Below are 14,956 nucleotides of genomic sequence, written 5' to 3'. Positions count from 1 at the left end.
AACATTTTTTAATGGACACTAAGAAGTTTACCACGGGCAACGTAATGATACTTTAGAGCTAATATGAGAAGACTCAGTAACAGAATTTGAGCTTGCTTACGAATTGGAGGCTTGTTGAAAAGATAGAAACAGTGATAGGGATAGACAAGAATAAGCTTGGAAAGTCCTGAAAGTAAGTTCGTGTTGACACTAGGTTTATAGGGTGAGAATGACACAGTTGGTTGTAGCGATAACTGAAATTTCGGCTGTAGTCCTCGAATACATGAATAATGTAGTGTTCGTGGAAAGAAACATGAAATGTATTTATACGAATGAGTAGTTGCAGAGACCACGACCAAGGAAACAGACTACTGCACTGTAGTTGTAGGTATACATTGGAAAGGACTACACTAGTGTGCATGTCAGTGTACTAGTGTGCATTCCTGACTGTCCATTAGGTTAAATTTGCGCTAGCAGCTTTTTAGAAACAAGAATCTCGCAGAAGAATTCCTGCAGCTAAAAGAGGTCTTCAGTGCACGCTACTCGTAAGAATGGGAAGAATCGTAAGAAAAACGTGATCCATTTGAATTGGGTCACGTTGAGCAATTAAACAATTACCTGACCGAAATTGATACAGTGCAACTTCTGGTCTTTGGGAACATGGAATTCCTACACGCGTTTGTTCGTGTTTACGAATTGTCTTCACTAAAGAAATGTTGATCTATCTAGTTTTTGACTGCTAATAGCTGAAACCATTCTAACCTATAAAGAAACGCTCTAACTCTGGCAAGTATAATGAACTTGTCACTTGAATACTGAGAGGTTCGAGATGTGTCAGGTGATAGTAGACACCTGACTCAGTAGGGATCCAACACTATGTAGATGTGTATTCCAAATAACGTTCTCAGATTATGTAGTATATCCTACTTCTTTCATCCTTAAGTTCGAGTGAGTCTTTTTCACGCAGTCGATAAAGCAGATACCTTCATTTGCAGATCATCCTACAGTAAAATTGATTATTTTTTCAATCAACGTAAGGAATTTTGACTACCAGTCTGTGCAATATTACATGAGACCATACAGAATTGTGAGATAGTTTAAAATACTGTTTAGTTTGGTTCCAATTTTATTTGAATGATACAGAGATATCCATTATTTCTTTTATGTGACCAGACTCTCCCTAATTCGCCAATAGGATTCGAGACTCTTTCTAATCGCCATGGGAATTGCGTTAAGTACAAATTGGCGACTAACCAGTCGCAGATAACTGGTTACGATGTATTAACCCCTTGTGGACACGTGTTTAGACAGAGTCACCAAAACTATTCAGAACTGAATAACCTGAAAAGGGTTAAGTAGGACAATCGTTCTCTGTGAGAATGACCATTCATAAACCAAAGAAGCGACAACACCACAAGTTAACGACTCTAGGGTTTCTCTTTTGGAAACTGGATAGTAGTAGACCTGTGACTTATTGTTAGACACAGCATAGTTAGGTCAGGTCAAAGGATGTACTGTAGTCTTTAAACTATACCACGGCCATAAAAACCGTAGAGTATCGTAGTTAATAGGCAACGCGGGTTGGGATAAAGGAAAATGCCATAAACTTAGATTTCAAAGCATGTGAAACCTCAGCCAGGCCTTTACACCCGACCTATGCTATGATGATTGTTTATTCTTACCTACCAGGGCAGAAGACCCCTGCCATAGATTTAAACAAGAAGATAAACACATAATAAAAGGTTGAAGTTCTATTGATATCGCGAGGCCAAATTACTAAAAAAAGATTTATGAAAAATTGGTACCTATTTTCTTCTAATAAAATACCGACTACATCAACAATTATTGACAATAATCTTAGATGCAATTTGGGGACTTGGGGTAAACAATTTATTACGATTATTGTCTAATATAGAGGTATAAAACTATTCACAGCGTTTTAAAGAAATAAATAAAAATTTTTCTGATTTAACGTTAAGCAGCTGTATGGAAACCTGATCCCAATATTTAAACTAAGATATTTGATACTACAATGTTCACTTCCAACAGCTATATTACGTGTAATAAAATAAACGATGACTGCAATTTCAGCACCACGTGCATAATAGTAACCCAGGTCCCCATTGACAGCGTTTAAATAAACTTTCACAAAACAACTGATTCTCAATCCTCGAAAGAATAAAGTTGTTAGCTCGAAGAATGATCGTATAATCGAGGCAAAAATTAAAAGCTTGGAACTCGTTGTCGTTTGGGAACGATTGCAATCGACATTCGCGTGCTTGTGTAGATATTGGTTTTAATCGATTATTTTCACCTGGTTTGCTCGCCGTTTGTCTGTTCCGCGGCTTTGCCCTCAGACGGCATTTACGTGGGTGGTATATATTTAGCGGGGGCGTCCCATGTAGACTGGTGTGTTTCACATTCAAATGGAGGAAGTTATGTCAGGGCAGCGCTGCATGTATAAATAAATCGCAACGAATGCGGTAACTAATCCGCGAAACGTTTCGCTATCTACGCGCCTCGATCGCGACTCGATGTCGCGAAGTGACCGAATAAGTCTCGAACAGCTCGCGATCCTAGTAACTTCTATGAAACAAAAAGAATTTTTCTTAGAGTCTCTTTTATACGACGCCGTTAGACACTGAACACATTCCTATCTTGAAAGTCTGCCAAAAGTGGTTGTAACTGTAGACTATTCAAAAATGTTAAAGAATCGTTCCCACAATTAGGATCAGTTATCACTTTAACTTTATTTGTATTTTAGGGAATTTTAATTTTGAAAATAAATATTAAAATATGTACATAAGAATTTGAATATATTTGAATGTGAAATATTTGCAAATTTGAGTATTGGAGTATATGAAAATTTTCTAATTTAAAATTTTGGTTACTTAAATTTGTCATACTTCAACTACGAATGCTTATTACAGTAAATTATCTATATTAAAAATCATTTTTGATAATTAGAATTCAAATTACATAATAAACTAGTAAAAGTCAAAATCAGAAACTATTACAAATACTGTAAATATTAATTAGATATTTAAATAATTCATTTTTTGATATTGAGAAGTTAAACTACAGGTTTTGTAAAGTTATCAACATCATGATATAAACAAAACAAAAATTTTTCAGAATATTCCAATCCTAAATTAGCAGAATTTATTCATTGTAAATTGGAACTTTTGCAAAATTAGTTCCGACGATCTCATCAAAATTGCTTATAGCTGCACAAAAACGTCAATTAGCCACTCTTGTGTACACGTTGTAAAGCAGTGGGGAAAAAAATTGATCAGACAATCGAAAGGAATTTCACGGTTCGGTAGGTTGAAGTGGAAGAATTAACCAGTAGGTAGCGGGTTTTGTCGGGGCTATAAAGATCAATCATGGTCGAGTGACTCACTAAATTTTTGGCATACTTTTTTCGTTCTAGACGGGCCACGTGAGAACGTCGACGGGAAGCTACATAATTAAACCAGCCGAGCCGTGGCGAGAGAGCGACAACGATTCCCTAGAATTCTCTCTACAACACGCCATCCAAAGGTTGCGGACACCATCCAGGGATTCCAATCATTTGCATGACATCGATGATCAGCCTAAAAGCCAGAACTGTGGTGTAATGGGTAAGTTTAATGTAAAATCATAGTAATAGCAGCTCCCATTTTTGCTAACACAGAGAAAGTATGTACAGATCTATTTCAGCAATATATGGATTTATCATTTTAGCCACCTTTGATACTCTTAGTATATCATACATACCAATTGATCGATGAGCTTAATGAATGAAGTCCTGACTTAAGATTTCTAAGATTGTATAAGATTTAAGACTTAAGATCTCTAGTGGAGTTAGAAGCTTTCACGTCCTCTAATTTTTTCTTATAAAAACGCAAAGGTAAGTGTTCCGTGTTATCCTATTTTTTCCTGCATGAGGCAGTTAGCGACATATATATACGTAGCGTATGTATATTCTGCAGACATAGTTATTAAAAAATAATTAACTTTGGTTACTTCATTCTAGCATTTTTGTAAGAGCTTTATTTTAGTAGGAGAAGAAGTCAGTTGGAGAAGCTTGAAAAATTAATGTACTTTTTGTTATTTTTATAAACATTCCTTCAGTGATCGAAATTACAATGATAAAAATTAACTGTTTTGACCTGCTCAATTCAAATTTTGTTTGGACCACCTCAGTTACAAGAGGTATTAACACTGTCCATTGGGGGTTAATTATACACCAAACAGTCTATACACACCATTCAGACTTAATTACGCATATGGTGTTAACCATATAACTAACATTTCATGTACATCACTCAAGCTTAACAACGCATCAAACATCTCACACCATCCAGTGTTAACCATGCACACAGATGAACTAGGGTTTGACTAATAAGACATGGAGTTTGATTAATAGGATATGGGATGTGTGGTTAACACTGTGTGATGTGTTCGAGATGTTGGATTCGTAGTTAACACTAGACGGTGTTAATGTCTCTTGTAATTTCGATAGTCCAAACGAAGTTTGGATTAGGGAGGTACAGTCCTATTCGCTTGAATTCCAATAGAGCTGTTGTACCTAAATTCCAATGACCCACCACTCCACCACTCATTATCTCGAACTTAGTGACCTGACTGATAAAACAGTGAACTAATTAAGTCCTAGCACTAGGGGTTCTAACTCCTCACTTCCACTAGATCTATCCTCTTTCCTTGTCGACAGGCCCAAGCCTCAAACTTGAACTTTTTCTTCGACCTAAATCTCGACGCGTTGCACGAGAATTCCAATGAGGGTTCCCGATGTTTTGGAATTCAAGCGAGCAGGACACTACACTGAAACTAGTAACAAGTAATAAAAATTGCAGATTGATTTTCATAACTACCTCACACAGAAATTAGATCGGCATGTGAGGAATGCACGACCAGTTTCCACTCATGAAAGCTACGTGTGCAGAACACTCGGTGCTTCCGTGACGCGCGAGTTTCGCAGGGTTTCGAAAACCGTCTGGAGGCGGACGCTTATGAGAACGCGACCGAAGACGGGTTTCGGTATGGAGCGGAGAGGTCTCCCCGCCGAAAACGTATTAATAATGCATGCGCCTTGGCCGTACACATTAGGACACGAATGCACACGTGCACCGAGCGCAGCGTGTAGTACTACAAATGCCCGGGTGACTCGATACGTATCGTTTTATTCATGACCGTTCCTTAAACCGCCACCGTGTCGCACGTCGAAAGTTCGCTCGGTCTTAACGCGAGGATCCGCGAATAATAAATCTGCAGGCGAAATCGGGCTCGCGCCTCGCCTCGAGTTTGGGACCCACGACCGGTTTTCACGTGGCTCGATTAACATTCCGTTATTGAAGTATCGCATTGTCCGCCACGGTGAATCCCGCGGCTGTGTTAATTATTTCGTCAGCTTATCGCGGACCGGCTGTTTCCTCGCCCGCCGTTTAATTGCCCCTTCCTCTTTCTTATTTATGGTGATTTCTCTTTCGGTGCGCGCAGGTGGTCGTGAAATAACATGACCACCCTGTATACGCGGACGACGAATCGAACGCATTAAGGCTATGGCGAAATGGTAGCTCGCGGGTATATTAATGTACTCATTTGTTAAGCTTCCTTTAACGTCCTGCGTGGTCAGGTTAAAGGGAGAGGAAGGCTGTACAGCGTGGTTCACGTATGGTGGCCACTTGGACATTTTTTTTGTAATAGTTTCTAGAATAAGATTAGGTGTAAGAAGGTTAAATGTGGTAGCAATTAATTCTTTATTATTGAATTGTTTTTATTAGAAATTCGTAATCTGGTTTGGCCAAAAATGAGCTTTTTGTAATACAATGTAAAATTATAGTGAGGTAAGACGGTATGTAACTAGACTACTACTACTCTAAAAATACGTTTCAAAAGGAGAACTATGAAAAAATTCTAAAAGAAGATAAGAATGTTTCGAAGAAGTAACGAGGTAGCGATTAGTTTATAGTGAAAAAGTAGTGCACATTACTAAGTATTAATACACTAGCGTACAATGTCTTTCGAATAGATAATGCATTAGTCTTGATATACATGTGATATATGTAGTTTCACTTACACAGCTTCTACATTAGATTTAGATCTTTTTCAATGAAAAAGTCGTACTTTATTAGAAAATAATATTAAGAAATAATAATACAAAATGATTTTATACAGAATGTTCCAGAGCTTGTGAAATAAGAGCAAACGTGACGATTCTCCATGAGCAAATAAGGCGAAAATATAGAGCAAATAAAATTTTCCCATGTGGTGTTCCGTTTTCGAAGAAATAGAGCTTGAATTTGAACCAGGTACAAGTATACCAAAGAACAATTTTAGTGCTTGAGGGATATGTATACAAGTAATACCTGACACCAGACCGAAACTTGGAACCTAACCTCTTTGTAACTTAAAACTGTACTTTGGTGCACGTGTACTTCGTTAAAGTTCAAAGTAAATTTTTTTACAAACAGTGAATAGTGGAAATGTTATATCGAAAAACTACTACATATTTTCTGCTTGTACCTTAGAGGTTCAGACATCCGAGATGTTTAAGTTGAATTTTCATATGCCAATCGAGAGTTATGGGATTTGTCACATTTAACCTTACCAAAGAGAAGATAAGAAAGGTTACTAAAACAATTTCAAAAAATGATCAATTTAACTATGTGCTTATAGCAAGGACAAACTTCTTAACAAAAAATTTCCTAATCGGTTAGTTAATAATTTTCATGGGTGCATTAAATATTTCAATCACAGTTTAGACTTCATTTATGTATCTTAACATTGTCTCGAGTATGAAACAAGTAAAAAGAGAGGTTATAGTAGTCTTCTGCTAGATGAAGATTTCTTACTGACGTATGCTCTCATCTGCTTAGGGAATCACCACGATGCTTAATTGACGGTCATTGATATTTTTTAGTTTCATTTCTGCCTTGGCTGCACCCATGCGCCTTTTATGCCCCAAGGCAGGCTTGTGTGTACGAATTTAAAGAACGTTAACCCTTGCCGGTCGAAGACCGGGATATTAGCAGCGCCTTTGGCACAACATTGGATCCTCGCCATTTTTTAGCGAAAATAAATGGACCGTGTTGCATTCCATGTAAATTTAGCTGGATGAAATCTTATACTAATTACTACCATGTGATTCGATTTGATTCAATGCTTCGTTTCAGCTGCGCATCTCGTTCGGTTCGTTGTTAAATCAGTACAATATGCATGGAAGGGAATTTATCTGAAATGTATTTATTCACCAGTGTTTAATATTTAATCTGAACAACAGAAACTGAAAGCAACTTATTAGTTTGCTGTTCTAGGGATTGTTATTGTTCTTCAGTACAGGAAAATTAATTTCATCGCAAGTAGAGGATCTCGTATATTTCTTAATGAAAATTATTGTAGAAAGGAATCATTTGTGTAAGTAATTCGTAAGATACGATGAAGAAAGAAAAAGAGTGAGTGGAATTAATAAATTAATTGATAGAGGAGACTGTAATCACGTGATGTGTGAGTAGTTCTGTATATAAAATGACAGACCACAGATTTCTTTCTCAATAATCTAGATGAGGCATAAAATTTAATGAAGCCTAATGAAAGCAGACGTTTAACTCAACCATTGATAATATTAAAGAGCAATGTCAAATCAATTACTAATCAGCACATCTTCATGGTCATTACTGAAGCTAGGTATATTGAATTTAAGAACACATTATAAATTTATTTATATAAAACAAACTCTAAAAAATTAGAAAAATTTAGAACGATTATTAGAAATTAATAGAACACTTACTGAATGAATTCAAAGGTCTAAAAAGGCAAATAAAGAAGAAACGGATGAAAACAATAGTAAGAAAAAGAAGAGAAAAGGATGTAGGAAATCTGCCATGAAGACGACAATACTTACTTAATTTTCTTACATGCAATAATTAATATTACAGATAATATGAATCTAATTTTGTAACTAGCCCCTTTCAAAGGCCGAAAGACAAATATACAAATTACTACTATACGTGCTTTGTAGCTGATTATACGATTCCACATGACCCTAAAAGGGGATAAAACAGAAATCTCATTTAAAAAAGAGAAGAAAAATAGAATAAAGTCATCGACTTCAAACTGCCCTCGAACTTGAACGATAGTCCATCCCCAGTAACAAGAACAAGAAGAAGCAAGCGCAGCAGGAACAAGAGGCTAAATCTTCGTAGCTATCTCGCGCGTCGAACAGTCCCATTACACGGGATGCGTATTATCCAACAAAAGAACCATAGTCATCGTTGAAAGTCACAACAGAAAGCCTGGTGTACGTTCGAATAAACCGCCTGCCGTGGCGATCGTGACCTAATCTCGTTTTAAACTGAAGGGCGTAACTGCGCGCTCGCGCACGGTCGCGCGCGCGTGCGCGCAATTCCGAAGGGATGGAGGGGGACGGGTAAGGGTCGAGGGGAAGCATTAAAAGCTCTCGTAGCGTACCGGCGACCACCTGTACCGAAACAGGTTCAGCCATTTGCGGATCCCCTCAGGCGAATTCTGACGTTCCATCGAGACAGCTTGGCGACGCTCGCCTTGTTCGGCGACGGAACGCGCGGATAACGCCTGTCTAAATTCGTGTCCGCCAGTCTTTCTCGCTCCCATGACGTTCCTCCACTACCTTCGAACCCGTGCAAAGTGTTTCGAACCTTCCTCGAATCGTTTCACCATCGATCATGTTTCGTGAGGTCACTGGTGATTAATTATTTGAGGAGTTAAACACTTAGGCGATGGAAAAGGCGAGGATAGTTTTGACTAACAGACTCTATTGAGTACTTAGGTACTTGTACCTTTGGTACGAAAATGGATTTTATTATGGAAAGTTTTGTAATGGAGTGTCCTACCTGCATCATGTTTTAAGGGATCTAGGAAGAGATTTTTTGGTTATTGTAATTGTATAATATGTATTACTGAAGACACACAATGCCCTTTTACAGAAAATGTATAGATTTTCAATTTTTTCGAAATGTAACCTCCAAATTTCATTTCTTTATCTTTAAAATTAACTGTACCTATTGTAAAGTGGTATTGAAGATTTGGGCTGATTGTGAACTGAAGGTAACTAGTACCTTTTTTAATGTTTGTATTATACACACTATATGTTTCCCAATATTACAGAATTATATTTTCAAATATATGAAATTAAGGACATGATAAAAAATAATATTAAGAATACTTTTTAATATGTATATTTTTATATTTACTGTATTCAATGAATTATATTTTTAAGGTAAAAATAATGCTATGTATTTCTCCGATATTAGAAAAATATCTTAATTATGAGTCTCAAGTTCAGTGTTGTCAATTGGCGAGGTGATAAAATATGCGTAATCTACAAATGAGAATATTGACAGTTAAGAAACGATAAAAGTAGTTTTTTTTAAGCAAAAAAAACTTTCTTAACAAAATGGATGACTACAAGTAATACGTGCAATCTATAGGTGGCACTTGCTTTGCGTATCTTAAAGAGGGAGTTAACCTTAAACGCCCAACTGTTTCCGTCTGAACTATAGTAGTCAATTTTTCGCGCATGCGTGCCATTAAAGACCAAACAGCATGTGCGTTTCGTAGGCGCGCGTAGGTTTAAGATCGCTATCGATCGGGGATTCACAGACTGAAATCGACTGCCTGGGGCGCGGTTTACCTGCCAAGTGGATGAACCTGTAATCATACGTAAATTTTAAACTGGGAATATCAGTCCTTCTGCACCTTCAAGCAAAATGCCCAAATCACCTGATTAAACAAGGGAAAAAAGGTTTTTCAACGTTCAAAGATGAAAAACTATGCGTCGAACCTGAACTGATGACAGGAGCTCGTTTTACGTTTGAAAAACGAAGTAAGGATCTCGAACGATTATTTTTTGGAAGAGTGAATTATTCACCTTGCAGTCATTGCGAAAGGGTTTCTGTGTGAGTTCCCTTGAGATTCCATGGAAGATTTTGCTGCTCAAACTGGTTGTTATTATATTCTATTTGTTTGAGTTTCTTGTGTTGCGAATAGTTTATGGCTTGAAAAATAAATTATCTTTGAGATAGCTTGTAGACTCGTGCACCTGTAAACTGATTGTGAATTTTTTTAAAACTTTTTCAGTGATAAGCCTTTAAGTTTCAAATATAGACTAGGACTTAATCTTTTTATAGTCTATTTTTTTGTAATTTTGAGATACTAATGGATTTGCGGTGTCAGAGGAGATAGGGACTTTTATACGCATGCGCAAACCTGTTGTGCACAGTGTCCTTATGTGTGTTCTAACTTATAGAAGGTTAGAAAGGCAATGTACTGACACTTAGATCTGTGACTGACGCTATTTAGAGGTTAACCTCTCTCAGAACGATTTTTCATAGTTTGCAACATTTTACAAGGCAAATTATACGAAACATATTTTTAAAAGAATCATTTTATTATTTCTTATTTGAATGATCTTAAAAATAAAGACAACAGTAACGTATACTGATTAAAGAGTCAAAATCTCTTCATTCCAAGATCAGTAAATATTTGCTATTTATTTATTCTTCAAATTTTGTTCCTCCAACTTAACTATTATTTTCTAACCATATTAATGTTGTACCACCTCGAGCCACAAATCTCACTGAACACAATGCCACTTCTAAACAACCCAAGAAAAACGAAGAAAAAGCTGAGTCGAAGGCATAGGTCCCGTCGACTAGAGGAGAGGGAGAAAAAAGGGGCCAGGGCCTTAAAAAGCACCCAGGGCAAGAAGCGCCTGATTAAATGGAAGGCGTGGTGAGATGCAAAGATTTCTTTGCGCACGAGGGGCGTGTGCCCTTCGAGGGTGGCCGTTAGTTGGTGAGCCACCACGCGAAGAAGATCGTAGATCGAAGGGAACGAAGGGCTAATAACGATTGAAAAGCGAAACGAAAGGGTGCGGCCACGTAATCGCGCGATGACCCGTGGCTATCTTCGTAATTACTAATAATCGCGCACGAGCTGCGCTTAGACTCGCTTCCCTTCGTTCTCCTGACGGAAGGCAATGACCGATGCTACCTTGGGTGATATACGATACCGAGTGTCGTTGCGCAATGGCACCGTGGAATGGGTACCGTTCGTTTCGTTTCTTTCATGCATCAACGACGTTGTTTTGCATCTTATCGGGGAGACGGAGTGTTCGAAACTGATAACCGTACAGGTTGCCATGACGCAGGTTGCATAAGTTGGAATACTTTTATTGCGCGTTAGGGTTCAATGGGAGCTTTGAACCTCCTAGCGGATTCTACTCGAGATATGTGCGAATGTTTGTCTTTAGAAATAAGGTTTTGATTACTGTTAGCGTTTATAGGCATCTAATTGTGTTGTATTAGCCACTGTTAACTTTGAATCACCCAAAACGTCTAGTGGTAACAATTTATTTCAAACACATTACACATTGCAGCGTTGAATCTCGTGTTTCTGCACTTTTCCTGGTTAATCATCCACAGACATTTGGCTAGGGAGCTACCGAAAAATAAAGCTGAGTCACTTTGCACTCCTTCCTTTACTTAAGTGACCTTAAGGCGCAAACTACGACTACTTAGGGAAAAAGATGTTAAGTTGAGTTATTGGAGTCTTTTGTACAATTCACAAAAGTACTTTAACAGGCCTGAAATTAACAAAATCAGAGTTGACTTTGTAGATTTAACAATGCTGCTTTTACTGTAGTCAAACTACCTGTATTAATTTTACAAATTTCTATAATGAATCCTACAAAAGTCAACTCCGCTTAAATCCACTTAGGAGACTTTTGCAAGATCTCTGTGATCATTTCTTCCGTGCTGGGAAGAATATAGAACTATAATTCTGCTCGAATTACACATCGTATAATTTCTGTTAAGCCACTCACAAGTTATTAATTACAAATTGAAGTAATTATGATGCCATGAAGCGATTATATAGACATCCAATAGCTGACGTATGCAGACTGTGTGTTGGACGTACTACGTACTGTAGATGTCAGCAAATATGACTGCTGTATGCGTTACATACAGAGTTGTAAAATTGTTGCATGTAACGTGTGAAAAGTACTGCAATTTTTATACTAAAAGAATTAAATGAATTAAGTAATTCATGTATAATTAAGTTAAAAGTAATTGATATATAAGTGAACTGGTTCAATTCGTGAATACGATATTACTGGGTTACTGCGGAATTTCTTGAAAATATTTGCTAATGAGGTAATGGATATCTACAATTGTTTATAGTTACCTACTTAGATTTGTTTGGTTAAGGAGGATATCCTTACTTCACCTTTCTTAAATAACAAAGTAATTTTAAGATTTTAACTAAAAGTAGTATATTACTGCTATTGTGAGATCTAACCTCAGTATGGTTAAATGATTTTTAAATTTCATGTTTATTGTTAATATTAACAAAGATATATACTAAATAATGAATAACAAAATGTACATATATCTTGTATCCCATTAAATATATTGATCTTGATAAGGACAGTAATCTAGGTATATTGAAGTTACATATTATCACTAAAGAAAGATACTAAAATAACATTGAAACCTTTGTAATTATCTTACAGAACATTCGCGTACAATATATCACTGATAAAAACAGTAAAAAACGATTTGTATAATTTTGAATACTATTACTAAAATACGTAATACATATTATTCACTTAAAAATTCTAAATAAAAAAAAATTTCATATTAATCAAAACATTTTTTTTAAATACGTTTATATGAGTGAAAACAATTTCTTATTTATTAACATTGTTATCATTATAACACTTTTATTTGCGAATTATAAGTACAAATAGAAAATAAAACAAAATACAATACAAGCACATAACCACAAAAGTGAGGTCTGGCTCCAACTGTTTTTAAACTAACCTCAAGATGCCTTTTTTAAAAAAAAGTTCGCTGTATAAGAACGTTGTCTAAGACCAAAACTAATAGAACATTAAAATGAAACTCTCACCAAAATAACATACCAAACATTATTAGCTAAATAAGTGTAATTACAAAAAAAAGGTTATATCAATTTTATGAATAATTTAATAAGTTCTCTTCGAAGACGTCGAACAGAAGTCTTTCGACGTGTGAATAAAAAAAGAGTCGACACGATGAAAGCCAAGAATTTCATAGGCATTGCGCAACGCGAGTTCGTTGAAATCGATCGGTAGCGTTGAATGGAGTCGTTCGCCAAATTCAGCGGAACGATTCGGTAGACTGCTCGGCGCCGACCGTGTGGATACCGATCGGAGTTATGTGCGCCTTTATGCTGGACGGAAGATCGATCCCGCGATATGCAAAAGTCATTGACTCGCCACGATCGTCCCGGAATAACGGATACGGCGATCAAGATCGAACTTGCGCCGCACCCTTCCCCTCTCTCCTCTTCCCCCCTCCATCACTCTGGCCGCTGTTGGTCCAAGCACGCTGTCTCGAACGAGATCGCTGAGATCGCGACACGATCCGATGATCGAAGGTAGAAGTCGTGTTATTACAGGTATACGAGCGAAATGACAGGCATTACGTGACCTCTCTCGATCACCGACGGGACCTCGAGTCGCTTATCGGTTTTCGTTATGTACGTTCGAGGTTGTTTAACATCAATGTTACCCGATGCGGTACTTTCTTTGGGATTGCTGGAGGTGTAATTGTAAATTGGGAAAAATGATGAATTATTTAGATGCGATATTTTCTTTGGAATTGGTGAAGGTGTGAATTGGAAAAAATGATGAATTATTTAAGTTTGAAGTTGGGGTTAGATCCGTTTTTGTTGGACTCTTGTAATTGAATCGGTGAGATCGGGAACGATGTAATTCAAGTTTCTTCGAAATCTAGTTATGCGTTAAGGAAATCATATTGGATATGTTTAAATACAGTAGCACAACAAATAAGTGCTAGACAGCATAATTACTGAAAATTGATTTAGATTGTTTCTAATACCTATCTATAAACAAATATATACAAAATTAAAATCTGATAATTTTGAAAAATGTTATTATTGTGTTAATAAGAAAAGAAATATACTATGACTTTCTTTAAAGTTCTTTTCATAAGATACATAGGGAATTTTTTCAGAAATATCAGTATTGCCAGAATTACGAAAGTTTCCATAACCCTTCATTTTCTAGCAATAAATTTAGAAGCATAATATTGTACGTAAAAATTGTGACCAATACATGTTATTATAATAGCACAACTTCAGAGCATACTTAAGTAGTAAAAAGAGTATTTAACATTTATAGTGTTCTGTATGCGCAGAAATAACTATAATTCTACCTTTTACTTGTCACGTTGGTACTATTATATAATTCATTTTAAATATATTCTGGATCCCATGTAGCAAAAAAAAGAAAATGTAGATTTTTCTTATTTCATAACGTGGTCAATAAATTTCCATTGTACCAACCCTATAAATATACAATTTTGCAAGTACGCATTAAACTCACTGCTTTTAAATAGTAATAGGTTCATTAGGAACATAAACTATCGCCTCAATCATTGGCTCAGAACCCGTTACGTTAAATGTAGCTACTTAATGACACTAATAGAACGATTTAGGAATTCATCAGTCGGATCATGACGTAATGCCAATACGAAATAACCATTCGAAGTGTGTTATTAGAAAACCATTTCCGTATTATTAACGATTCTGCGTAAAATTCCTTGTGAATAATCAATGAGCAATAAAGTATCGCCGAGTCGAGTTTTCTATAGCTCTGCACGTCGTGTCGAAGATTAACCAACAAATGAATTGATAATTTGCAAAGATATGAAAGACTTGATGTTGTTTCGTAATACTGTGTCTTTAAGTTTTATCTTCGAATTTAATACGGAAATCGTGCAACTTTTGATTATACAAATTACAGGGATGGTTATGTTACTCCTGCATTCGAGGGAACAAAATGCTCGATAATTGCTGGAAAGCTACATTGCACGCTGTAATTTCGGGTGAAAGTTCGTTTCATCGGTAATTTTTAGGTATTCGACGT

At 36.5% G+C, this 14,956-nt stretch overlaps 1 protein-coding gene across 1 annotated transcript in view; it reads left to right on the top strand.

Moving 5' to 3' along the window:
• The window catches only part of LOC143181607 (A disintegrin and metalloproteinase with thrombospondin motifs 9), a 140,861-nt gene that overhangs the window by 87,522 nt on the left and 38,383 nt on the right, over positions 1 to 14,956 (top strand). The window contains exon 5 of the mRNA XM_076382119.1: positions 3,413 to 3,602. Within this exon, the coding sequence (XP_076238234.1) occupies positions 3,413 to 3,602 (190 nt within the window). The remainder of the gene's footprint in view (positions 1 to 3,412; positions 3,603 to 14,956) is intronic.

Source organism: Calliopsis andreniformis, chromosome 7 (assembly GCF_051401765.1).
Source record: "Calliopsis andreniformis isolate RMS-2024a chromosome 7, iyCalAndr_principal, whole genome shotgun sequence".
In the NCBI taxonomy this organism is placed as follows: Eukaryota; Metazoa; Arthropoda; class Insecta; order Hymenoptera; family Andrenidae; genus Calliopsis; species Calliopsis andreniformis.
This window is presented reverse-complemented; position numbering and strand designations above follow the sequence as displayed.